At 38.8% G+C, this 12,411-nt stretch overlaps 1 protein-coding gene and 1 long non-coding RNA gene across 2 annotated transcripts; one reads left to right on the forward strand and one right to left on the reverse strand.

Annotated features, from left to right (window-relative positions):
- Window positions 1-293: 293 nt before the first annotated feature.
- On the forward strand, window positions 294-1,190 carry LOC310740064. Its single transcript, XR_014537558.1, has 2 exons — window positions 294-455; window positions 609-1,190. It is a non-coding gene; the product is annotated as an uncharacterized lncRNA (long non-coding RNA).
- Window positions 798-10,076, reverse strand: ddx41 (DEAD (Asp-Glu-Ala-Asp) box polypeptide 41). The gene is made up of 17 exons (XM_083566439.1): window positions 9,725-10,076; window positions 8,653-8,745; window positions 8,355-8,508; window positions 8,080-8,154; window positions 7,730-7,790; window positions 6,194-6,330; window positions 5,492-5,564; window positions 5,235-5,388; window positions 4,983-5,119; window positions 4,741-4,903; window positions 3,687-3,818; window positions 3,402-3,473; window positions 2,535-2,631; window positions 2,266-2,415; window positions 2,032-2,103; window positions 1,832-1,942; window positions 798-1,537 (listed from the first exon to the last, which is right to left on the reverse strand). Exons 1-17 carry the CDS (start codon window positions 9,749-9,751, stop codon window positions 1,401-1,403), a joined length of 1,845 nt encoding a protein of 614 aa, XP_083422565.1. The 5' UTR covers window positions 9,752-10,076; the 3' UTR covers window positions 798-1,400.
- Window positions 10,077-12,411: the final 2,335 nt, after the last annotated feature.

Consider the following 12,411-nt stretch of genomic DNA (forward strand, 5'->3'; position numbering starts at 1 on the left):
GCCTAATCTAAATGATTCGAATGGAAAATGCAGTCGAAATAGAAACTAAGTCCAGAAATATGCTTAAAGCTGTGACACATCGAAACCGCTTTGATCGATTATTTTTGTCGGTCTCGCGCACACACACTTAAGTGCACGTCTATTTTAATAAGTGTTTTCACACCATCATGGGTAAGGCATGTGACGTGCGTGTGAAAGCAGTCTTACACGTACTGTTTTAATTTATTTACATTCATTTTTTCCACTTGTGTAAATTACACACACTTAAAAAAACTTATGTGCCATTATTTAAATTCATTCAGCAGATTTGTTCTCCCCCTGTTTTGAGCTACAGATTAGAGGAAGAACATGACTTTTTCTGTTGTTGTTACAGGTAATGGTGATGACAGTGTTCTAGATTTAACCATCTAACATGCCCCCTGAACAGCAATGTTGATTTGATGTCATCCGCTAAAGTCAAGGCCAAGGAGACCTTCCCATCATTCTAAGCAGAAATGTTCAATATGTTAGCTGATAGAATTTGTGTCAAGTTAATGAACTCAACACTTATCCTTTTATCTTGACAGAAAGATTGGTGCAGAGTCGGCGCATATTTCACCCAAGCAGAGAAAAATATCACCGGCCAAAGAGTCACCAGAGGTGAGATGATGGGAGGGGGCGGGGCTGCCAAACTGTCAATCATTCCACATGTTAATTGGCACATCCGCGGATTATACGGGGCATAACTCATCGCTAGAAACTAATTATATTAAATAAGACATAAGCAAAAGTACGGGTTTTCATAAACGACAAGTATAAACATTCAGATTCATTTTAATGAGTTTTTACATCAAATGCAGGAAAACTACTGAAGTGGTATTTACAATATCAAAAATATAACAACATTAAGGACTTACTTTCCTCACAGAATATAGAAAGAATAATTTAATAATAAACGGTTTTAAAAATAAAACTGGTACTTATTACAGTGGGGTGTAATTTAGTTTTTTATATATAATTTTCCATAATGTTAACAGCACATTGAAAAGAAAAAACAATTGTGTCTCTTGCTACTACAAGCCCCTGCTGAATCATCCGCCCAGAGGTCACGATGTAATTGCCACGTGAAAACACTGCTATTAAATTGCACACACACGTTCACATGTACGTGGCTTCACATTCTGTAGTTAGACTCTTGGACAGTCATAACGCAGCTCAGATGAAAACGTCCCACAGGTAGAAGGCAGCCGTAGAACAGAAGGTAAAATGGGTCCGTAGACACGTTTAATACGCACTTTCTTTTTTATCACAAGTGCTGCCATAGTGACAGCAAAATTCCTTCACCAGAACAGAACCTTAAATACTCCAGGAACACATGCAGAAAGACGTCAACGCTCCCAGAAGTGAGGAAATCCAAAGTCTTAGAAGTCCATGGAGCTGTTGGCCAGACAGTCTCTCCGGCTGATGTTGGTAACCTGTTTGGTCTGCATGGCCTCCAACTTGGGACAGTCGGTGATACGATGACCCAAACCACCGCAGAACGCACAGCCTCTCTCCTCTGAGGAGAAAACAGCAGTGAGTTTCAGACCGCATTTATAGAAACAGTATAAATCTGAGAAGAACTTAGTTCAGTCAAACATTAGTGTGTAAATGGACACTTTGAATTTTCATGAAAACTAAATTTCTTGTGTAAATGCTCCTGTTGATTTATGAATAAATTTTTGTGTTTGCTCGATTTCAACACAGATGTTTAACCTTTGATAGAAGGTCCTGAAACCTAATGGATCAGAGTGCACCAGGAGCTCCAGTGATAATATCTGAGTGTAGAGATCAGACACTATGAAATGCTCACCTCCAATATCCAGCATGGCCTCGTCCCCTGTCTGGAGCACCTGCAAGACTGGTGGAACCTTCTGCTTGGCTTCAACCAGCAAGGCCTTCAGATCCATCAGCACCGATTCCTCTGCAATGGTGAGCATATAAAGTCAGAGTTCACACACAAAATGGTGATATTCAGATATTTAGCAGTTATAGGCAATTTCTTCTTCTTACCGCATCCCTTGTTGATGAACGTTGTGGCTATTCCAGTTTTGCCTGATCGTCCTGTTCTACCAATTCTGTGAACTATCGAAAAGGCAGAGAAAAGACGTTATAGAAATTAATAGGTGTTCAAGCGTGAACAAGATATGGACAGTTTATTTATTACATCACAAAATAACACTAAAGGCATCAGAGAGCCACACAGCATTCTGCATCCACAGTGCATTTCTTTTTTCCTGCTCTCACCGTAGTTCTCGATCTCTTCGGGCATGTCGTAGTTAATTACATGTTGAATGGCGGGGAAATCCAAACCCTTAGAGGCCACATCAGTGGCCACCAAAACATCTTTCTTCCCCTCCTTGAAGGCCTCGATGGCTTTTGTTCGTTCCTCTTGGTCTGAATGACAATCGAAAAACTTTGAATCAGGAGCTTCTCAAGCATTTTCATTTCAGGGTTTCCTAAACCTGCACACATGATCAAATTCTACATCCAATATTTCTCATGTGGCATATTACCTTTGCCTCCGTGGATGGCCACTGCCTCAACACCTTTGAGAAGCAGATACTCGTGGATGGCGTCCACGTCAGCTTTCTTCTCAGCGAATAATAACACCTGAGAGAGGATTATACAAAATGAGGGACACAGCAGCGTTCATCCAACATTAAACAAATCTGTGTAATTTTATGAAAACCGTCATTCATTTTTATCCATGAGGGAATTAAGCTGTCAGCTTTTTCAGTCATGCATTTTTCATGCAATATATCATACGCATTGTCAACTTGATCAGAGACTTCTATAGACTGCACACAGCCACACTATGACCTTCGATTCATGTTTACATCAGTATGTGGTAAACCTGTGATCTCTACTGATTTAGGCATGGATCTTGGTACCAGATTAGGTGGTGTGAGTATTACTTAACTGCTGATTTCCTTGGATTTTTATACACACACACACACACACACACACACACACACACCATTCTCTGCAAACTGTGTGTGGAAAAACCCATAAGATCAGCAGTTTAAGTTTGGTTCACCTTCAACAACGGTTACAATCACAAGAGATAAGACTCTCCTGACCCCCTGACATGAACCTGAACTGAAGCGCTTAACTTTTTTTTTTTGTTGTTGTTGTTGCTTCCAGATGATTGGCTGATTTAAATAACTGCATAAATGAACAGGTGTTCCCAGTAATATGGACAGTGAGGGAACTTTTCATGGTTCCTTGCAGACTCTTTAAACATGTCCTGTTCTGCACAAAGCTTCTTAGCCAAAAACAAAACAAAAAAATCTGTAATACTTCAAAAAACAACATTTGTACAAAAAGGTTCCCTGGCAGTATTTTTAGATAAAACATGTAAAAATAAAAGTGGTACATACAGGAGGTGCAGTCTTCTGTAAGCACTCCAGAAGGTACACCATTTTTGCTTCCTCTTTGACATACTCCACTTCCTGTGCAAAAATTACACCACAAAGAGACTGTTTTGAAATGGCACTATAGCAATAGAGTCTTCATCAGAAGTCGGTCATCATTTCCCCCCAAATCTATCGAAGTCACCAACCCATGCAAATCCTCGACCTTGCACGCGTAATACCAGCCCCGTTATCTTTGCTCTAACTGTACACGATTGCTAATTTGTTTCCTCAAACACACAAAGCGTTCACCTGAATGACGTCCAAGCTGGCCGCTCCGGCTCGGCCCACGTTGATGGTGATGGGTTTGACCAGAGCGCTTTTGGCAAAGTTTTGGATTTTCTTGGGCATGGTGGCACTGAACAGCAGTGTCTGTCTCTGACCCTGAAATCATAAACAATATACAATTTATAACAATATACACAATGCTGTTTTCTGAGTCTTCTATTAGTGTAAAAATAAAGTACTCAAGGTTTCTAGTGAATGATTAGTGAGAAAATGCCTCTTGAAATATACTTCCCTTATACTGTGTGTGTGGGAAGGAGAGAAATTTATAAAGAACTGAGAATATCATGGGGTTAATAATAAACTCACCTTAGTTAACTAGCATGATAAATTAGACATTTTATAAGGTGAAAACTCAGGATACCAAAAGCCATTGCACTAATAATTGTTTCTTTAAAACAGAAGTGATGATGGACATTCTCTCTCCAAAAAAAAAAAAAAAAAAAAAGCTTTGTGCTTCTAACAAGTCTTACCCTCAAATCGAACACTAGTGTATAGTTAAAGGAAGGTTTTCAGAATAAGGGAAGTCTCTTTCTGCTTGGGTGGTTGGTTTGTGGTGAGCCACATTATTTGTTTACTCAAAGAACCTTTAGAAATGTAATTTACACAGTTCCTGTGCAGTGACGAGGTCCAGAGCACTGTATTGGAGCTGAAAAAACAACCACCTACATAAGAGGATGTACCAACACAGAAGAAGCAACACCTCAGGACAAACGACACACTTTTGAGGACGAAAAGGTAAACACCTTGAACAGAGGGTTTGAGAGATGAGTGATCTCCAGGTTTAAAATCCTTCTCACAAGAGAGGTGATCATAGGTGTGGAAAAAGCTGGTGGACATTTTCAAGAGGTCTTGATCATCTGTGTCTAAGTCCCCCACCACCACCTATACCTCTACCCCTGCTCCAGACACCTCCCTCCAGATTCCAACCTCTAACTGAGAAGCCATTAGAAAGATTTTATATAAAAAAGGCACCTTGTGCCTTTAAAATGAAGACGCGATTATAAAAACAATTGTGTACCTTAAAATAAGAGAAGATGGTCCTGATGTCCTCCTCAAAGCCCATATCAATCATCCTATCAGCCTCATCCAGAGCCAGGTATCGACAGATATCCAGACTCACCATCTTCTTATTAAGCAGGTCCATCAGACGGCCCGGCGTCGCCACCATCATGTGCACGCCACTGCAACACACAGAATTACACCAGGATTAGGTTGGACTAATGTGTTAGGACTAATGTGTTATTCAGGACACACACTTACTGCTTGACCACCTCCATCTGATCTTTGACGGACATGCCCCCGATGCAGAGGGCAGTGCGCAGCTGAGGCGCGCTCTCATCTTCCAGGAGCTTGCAGTAGTACTCGATGATGCTGTGTGTCTGCCTCGCCAGCTCCCTCTACAGGAGAAGCAGTGAACAGCAACAGTCATGTACACATTAATCACTGTATAGATTCTAATCCGGTTCTATCTTACTATGCATGCATGTTTAAAATGCTTGTGTGCGGGCGTACAGAAGGGCAGATGATGAGTCCGTAGGGTCCCTCGCGCTTGCAGAAGGGCAGGCGTTTTTCCTGCTCCAGACAGAACATGATGATGGGCAGAGTGAACACCAGGGTCTTCCCCGAACCCGTGAACGCGATGCCGATCATATCTCTGCCAGAAAGACTAGACACAGACAGGAATAAACCAATATTAAAACCAACCAGTTCATGTATGCATGGCTTTGCTAAATGAGATCATCTGCATGGTTTTAGTATTGGGATCTTACATAGTGGGGATTCCCTGGATCTGGATGGGAGTTGGATGCACAATACCTTTCTTCTTCAAACCTTTCAGAATTGCTGCAAAAGATAATGAATATTTTGTTCAACAAATGTAAAATGGTGCTGATGATAATATGAATGTATTATTGTATTTTCTTTTACAATAATTTATGACCAGAATGATAATTCCAAAACTGAAATATTGAAATGTTTAACAAGTAATTCGGCCCATTATTCGCTTTTCGCACTCATGGCACATTTACGTGTAATAACTATTTCCTATCAATTAGATCGGTTTATGTTTAACATTTCAAAGGGTACTTTAAAGACTACAGTAGCTTTTAACCAGCCAAGTATCTGCAATAGATGACTATTAAACATTTATTTATTATAGTTTTGTGTATGCAATTAATAGCAAAATTTCTCCTCTCCATCCATGTAAAGTATATTATTGCAAAAGTCTTAATTTTTTAATATACAATGTGGAAATTCTGTTGTCCGATTTAAAATCAAGATTTGTATATTCCAGCACTGCTGTTTGTCATTTCAACTTTAGAACATTTATATAAAATATTGACTTATTAGAATAATTTAACAATTTATTGCTGCACGTCTAACAATATTTTATATATATATATATATATATATATATCACACACACACACAGGCAAACAGATACACTGCAGAAGTTTTTCTATTTAGGCTACCTTGTGGAAACTTCATCTCTCGGAAGCTCTTAACAGGCGGAGGAATCCTCTCACCCTCCACCAGGATGTGGTACTTCTTCCTGACCCTCTCGTGCCTCTCCACCTTCATGTTCAATATGTAGCGAGGAGGTTTCCAGCTTAATGCAGGAGAGAGAAAAAAATACTGTATAAATCAGGGGTGGCCAACCAGTCAGAGACCGAGAGCCACATTTTTGACCGTGTTACCGCAAAGAGCCACATCATACACATGGGCACACATGAACATTACCCATCCCTACCTCTTACACACACACACACACACACACACCTCTGCTCAGCCAGATTTATTGTAAATGTCACACACCAACATAATGACAGAAATTGACTCCTACAGTTCTAAGACCACAGGGCAGTCATTTTCAACAATGAACACTGTGTGCACTGTCTCACACACACTCTGTTTAACCAAGTCCACAAACAAAAATATAATAATTAACAATAGCATTTTTCTTTTACTGTGCATGTTACTTAGTGGGACTTTTGGCATCTTTGCCTTAAACAATCCCCTTCAAATCTGCCTCGTATTCCGTTGTTGCCACTCGAAGCAATTCTTTCACATGGGTGTCAGTCAGAACAGATCGATGCTTTGATTTCACGTGTTTCAGGGTAGAAAACAAGGACTTTGGTTTTTTTTTATGTGCGTGTTCACTTCACTTGAGGTTAATACGGTATTTTCGTCAAATGCGCATGTGCGTGAGATGAATATACCGCAGGGGCAATTTATTTTTACAAGGGGCCACATGAGAAACCTGAATTGTGTCAGAGGGCCACACCAACGATAATATTTTAGGGATGCACCGAAATGAAAATTTAATTCAAATGGCAATGAAATCCATAATTTTTTGTGTTATGCCTTTTGCCTTGGCACCATCACTGAAAAACTTTCCTGCCTTTTCAAAAACGTCCTCTACAGAGCGCATGCTCGGATTGACTTTACTTTTCTGCACAGTGTTCTTCTCATATTTAGAATGGCAATCGAGATGTTTGGATTTCAGGTGATAAATTAAACCCGACTTGGAGAGACTCTTTGCAGATACACCCCCTCTTGAAATTTCAGCATTGCATGTTTTGCAAATCGCTATCCGCACACCGCAGACATGTTGCTTTTATCCAGATAACCGTGTGCTGCTGCACTTTTTTATTGCGTCATTACAATTGTGTTTCTGCAGTGTTATTTCTGTGATTTAGGTATTTCCGAAAATTCTCAGTGCATCGCTGTAATTTATGATTGGCCTCATGCCAAGGTCTGATATACCGCAAAGTTTCCCAGTAGGGGCAAGCTCATTGAAGTCTTAAAAATACCGTATTGAACGTAAGCAAAGCGAACACACACATTAAAAATCAAACACACAAAAATCGATACGAAAGTAAGAGCCGCATGAAACCGGCCAAAGCCGCGGGTGGGCCACCCCTGGTATGAATCATACAGATACAGAACGATACAAAACCACCACTGATGGTGATAAACTGACAGTAATGTGAATAATGATGTCTCACCTGGTCTTAATCGACTCTTCATATGTGATACCTTTGGCCATCTCCTTGACAGACATTAAAGCTGAATGGGACAGAGAGAAAGTAAATCTGATATATATATATATACACACAATAAATGCACAACAGTGTTCTATACTTTCATAATCCATTCCAGAATTAATCTTTTTGTGCTTTTAGGGTCTCAAGAAAAAAAATGTGTAAAAATTATTTTCCCATAGCATCTACACTAATCATGCGGAATATGCCCATTATAGACCCACCCAATTTAGCACATGCCCCACCCCTTAGCACAAATAAACAAACACTAAAATGATCTACTGTATTTATAAATAAGATAAAAGAAAACCCACCTCGGCCCTCAGCCACACTCTCCAGAATTTTCTCTTCCTCCTTCAGCTGCTTTTCCTTTGCAGATTCTTTCCGGGCTGTAAAAAAAATTTACCAGTTCAAACCAGTGAGTAATTAAATCCATCAACAATCTAATTCCATGAGTAGACAGAGGAACATTTTACCTACAAACAGTTCAGAACTCTTAATAGCCAGAACTCTAGCTGATGCATTCAATCCTTCCTATAAATGCTATTTGAAAATGAGCCGCCTCAGACGGATCCAATGTCTACTTTACCCTCTGCTTTCTCCTTCAGGTGCTGGTGCTGGTCGAGCAGGCTGACGTTGGAGCGGGGCCCGAGACCCTCATCCTCATCCCTCTGTTCTCCTCCGCTGTCCTTCTGGTCCTCCTCGATCAAACCTTTGCCCCGCAAACGCACCATCTTCTGCAACTGAGAGTCCAGACACGTCACAATCAATCATATTTTACATCAAATTTTAACACAATTGTTATTAACAAAAAGTAAAAAGAACGTCTATCATTCATATGCTGACATTTTTTTTTTTGAAGAAGAAAAATAAAATTCAATATGTACCAAATGCTGTTTTCTAACTTTAACAGGAACATATGGCACGTAGTCCTCATCCTCTGAAGCCTCAGAAGCAGATTTCTCATCAGCGTAGTTTCGCTGAAATTACAATTTTCAACATGAAAATAAAACATTTTAAAAGGGTTTGCAGAGAACATTTTGCAGATTCTGTGTGTAAACGTATGTCCTTAATTTTATTATACAAGTACGTTAATCTGAATATAACTGCTCAGTAGGAGAGTCATGTACTTCTAGAACCAATTTATATCAATTAACTGTTTATATTCAACACATAAATGTAAACTTTTTGTAAACAGTCCACACAAACATCTGGAGTCTGGTGAATCTGATGACACTTATGAGGGATTGAAATAGTCAAATCACGTGACTCCAGACTCCGTAATAGTGATTGTAAGATTGGACTTCTTTGTATCTCGTTTATCAAAATGAATGAATGAAAAAAATGAATTTTAGTTCATTTGGTTCCTTTATTCGTTTAGTCACCTTTATATAGTATATGGGTGTCACGTGATAAAAGAACGAACGATGCTTTGCTCATAAAATGAACGAATCACTCTTTGAGACGACTCTTCACAATGAACGAGTCATTCATGTAAGACTCAACGCGACAGTGTGATGTACAAGTGCGCATGTGCGAAAGAAGAGTAACCATACAAGCTATACCATTTTATAACCACGCGCTTATAAATATAACAAAATTTATACTAGGTATCAACGTCTTTCGTTTTCGCTTATAAATCATTTATTTACACATAAAAAAGCAGTAGGTGCTATGAGGTCACAGCAGTAAAATCTACCCAATTAACTGTAGCATATCCTGAAATATACATAAATATAAACTGAGACCATTTCCAGCTCTGGCACACATCAATAAAACATTTTACACCCATGTTTTTTTTAGGGTCTTTATCTGAAACATACATTTATTCATGATATTAAACAGCTCTAGAATGGCTAATCACTGACGAAACATTCAGCGCGAGCGCACAAACTTAGCTAACTGCTAAAGCTCCGTTTTAAACATGATTCAAATGAATTCACCGACAAACTCACTCACCTTTCTCGTGTTGGCTTCTGTCTCCATTTTTATATATTTTTGCCTTTTTTTATTTTATTTGTCTGCCTGAGAAAATATTTCTTGCGAACGCTAGGGATTGTTCGGTTAGTTTGCAGGAAGCTGTTTACAGACCAAGTTGTTTTTTTTTCCTGCCCGTTTGTTGACCCACTATTCATCCAGAGCGCGGATTGGCCAGTACGCCGTACAAGCAGCACGCCGATTGGATACCAGAAAGCAGCCACGCCTCTCCTTAAAAAACTAACCAATCGCAAATTCCTCGTTCGTTACAATACAGGTGGTGAAGGTGAAATACGCATGCGTTACGTTCCTACGGCAAGCTAGAAGGTCCAGTTATATATATATATATATATATATATATATATATATATATATATATATATATATATATATATATATATATATATATATATATATATATATTTTTTTTTTTTAATGCGAAGGTGAAGATAGAGACCACAACGACCCACAGGGATTATTAAAAAAACCACCAAAGGGGAACATTATTAATAAAAAAATCATACATTAGTAGTAATTTAGGAAACTAGAGGTTATTTGAGGCTATATGAACCGTCCTGGTTATGCATTTAGACTCAAAAAGTATTGGCACCCTTCCTGACGACAAATACATTATATATAATAAATGTAAAAAAAAAAATAATAATAATAATAATAATAATAAACTGGTGTATAAATTATAAGCACTTGACTACTAATGTTCAGCTGAAAACCTAAATTCAGTCTTAGTTTTATTTATAGAACACTTTTAACAATAGACATTGTCCCTAAGCAGCTAAACAAGTTATAAAATATTAATTTATGAGTTTAGAGCCTATAAGTCCTACAAGAGTGAGCCAGTGGGAAAAACAGCAAGGGAAAAAAAATTCCCTGAGACTTCTTGAAAAAACCTTGAGGGGAACCAAACTCAAATAGAAACCCATCCTCATCTGGGTGGCACCAAGTATCCATTCATTACAGTTCCATCATTGTGGTAGTGGAGTTTTCAGTGATGGATGCTTAAATGATCCAAAGCTCCCATTGTAGTCGACTGCTGATATTAATTACATTCCAAATTCATCCCCAAAGTTCTTGAGTTGCTCATTAACCCCAAGGATATTTAGGCTGTTCAGGTGGAATCATCTTCAACTGCACAGAGTGTCTCCAAACTAAAATAACTCCATCCAGATGTAAAAAAAAGCTGAATCGGGTGGATCCAGAAAAAAAAGGGTCACTTAGGATCACTGAGGCTCATCCACTAATGGTTGAAGAAACGCTTTTTATTTCCCACCATTTCTGTCTCTACAGAGTTTTTTTTGTCATGTTCTTATTGTATTTCAATTTATACAGTCACCTCTTTTCACATACTCCCAGGGCCAGTGTTGCTTTCATGCAAACTTTCCAAACAGCCTGGTTCTAAAAGCCCACAAGGCAATTTTGTGCAGTTCGGACATTTGGGAGTTTTCCGCTTCCATTTTCTAACTTGTGGATAAATTTTTCTGTTGTAGAAATTGCAAATCTATAATACATCTGGGCATCAATATAAAAAAGGCAGATAAATAGGTAAACAAAATTATAAATAGACAGGTGGAAATTGGGCTGTAAGTGTACTAGAGAAAAAAAGTGTTTTAAAAAAGAAAGAAATAAATAAAAAACAAGTAACTTCTGATTGTATAAAATCTTCCACAATTTCCTGACATTTTTGTTATTTGAAAGGGTACCAATAATTCTGGAGTCGACGGCCTGTTCTTCATTATCTGACTGGCGACATAATTTCAATGTAAGAATCCCTTGCGTATGGTTTTTTTTTTTTTTTGGTAAAAAAAAAATTAAAATAATAATAAATCACAAACATGACACTTGTATCTTTTTTTGTTTTTTTTTCAAAAACTGTAATGTTTTAATCTTTCAGAATGAAAGATATTCACAGTATCAAAAGTGAATAATTAAAAAACAAAAAGCCAACATACACTTGGCCTTTAATGGTAGAGTATAAATCTACATTCCAAATGTTGAAAATAATCTCTCCTAGATCATTAGAACCTGGATAGTGTCAGAGATGTAGACGAGGACAAACAGCTCAGAACAGATTTCATAAACCATCGTTGTTGTTCCTCTCGAGCTTTTCCGAGCGAAGTGAAGAAAGAGGTGGTGGGTCGTCGATATTATTCCCAGGTCCCAACAGCATCGTTTATTTTAGGTTTATTTACTCAGACGGTGTGGAGGTGGTGACAAAAACACGTGCAATGCGATAATCAGGCATAACGTCATGAGCGCTGTACCATGGCGCTGAAGAGCAAAAAAACAAAAAAGGGGGTGGGGGGGGTGTGTGTTTAATAACAGGTCCTCGATACCAAATGTGACACAAACATTTTTTTTCTTTCGTTTTTTTTTTTCCATCTGAACTCGGTCTAAACCAAACTACAACAAGCAGTGACTACAGAGAGAGGAAGGCTAGGAGACCGGGACGCAGCCAAACGGCCTGAACATCTACAGAGGAGGATTCTCAGGAGCACAAAGACGAGAATTAGATCGGAGAACATTTCTAACGGTCACTGTTCGTCCAAAACCCGACAGTCAGTTTCTGGAGCGGCATGCAGGGGATGTCCCGAGCGTCTCCCTCATCTTTAAAGATTTCACACCAGACACGGGTATTAGATTCACCGGCTCTG

Source organism: Silurus aristotelis, assembly GCF_946808225.1.
Source record: "Silurus aristotelis genome assembly, chromosome: 17".
Classification (NCBI taxonomy): Eukaryota; Metazoa; Chordata; class Actinopteri; order Siluriformes; family Siluridae; genus Silurus; species Silurus aristotelis.

Bases quoted from the DNA above. Each gene is read 5' to 3' on its own strand.
- ddx41 (XM_083566439.1), bottom strand. From the start codon at position 9,751: ATGGAGACAGAAGCCAACACGAGAAAG. The intron at 8,746-9,724 runs GTGAGTGAGTTT...TTGTAATTTCAG, and splicing joins CAGAAGCCAACACGAGAAAG to CGAAACTACGCTGATGAGAA. The intron at 2,416-2,534 runs GTAATATGCCAC...ATTGTCATTCAG, and splicing joins GGCCATCCACGGAGGCAAAG to ACCAAGAGGAACGAACAAAA.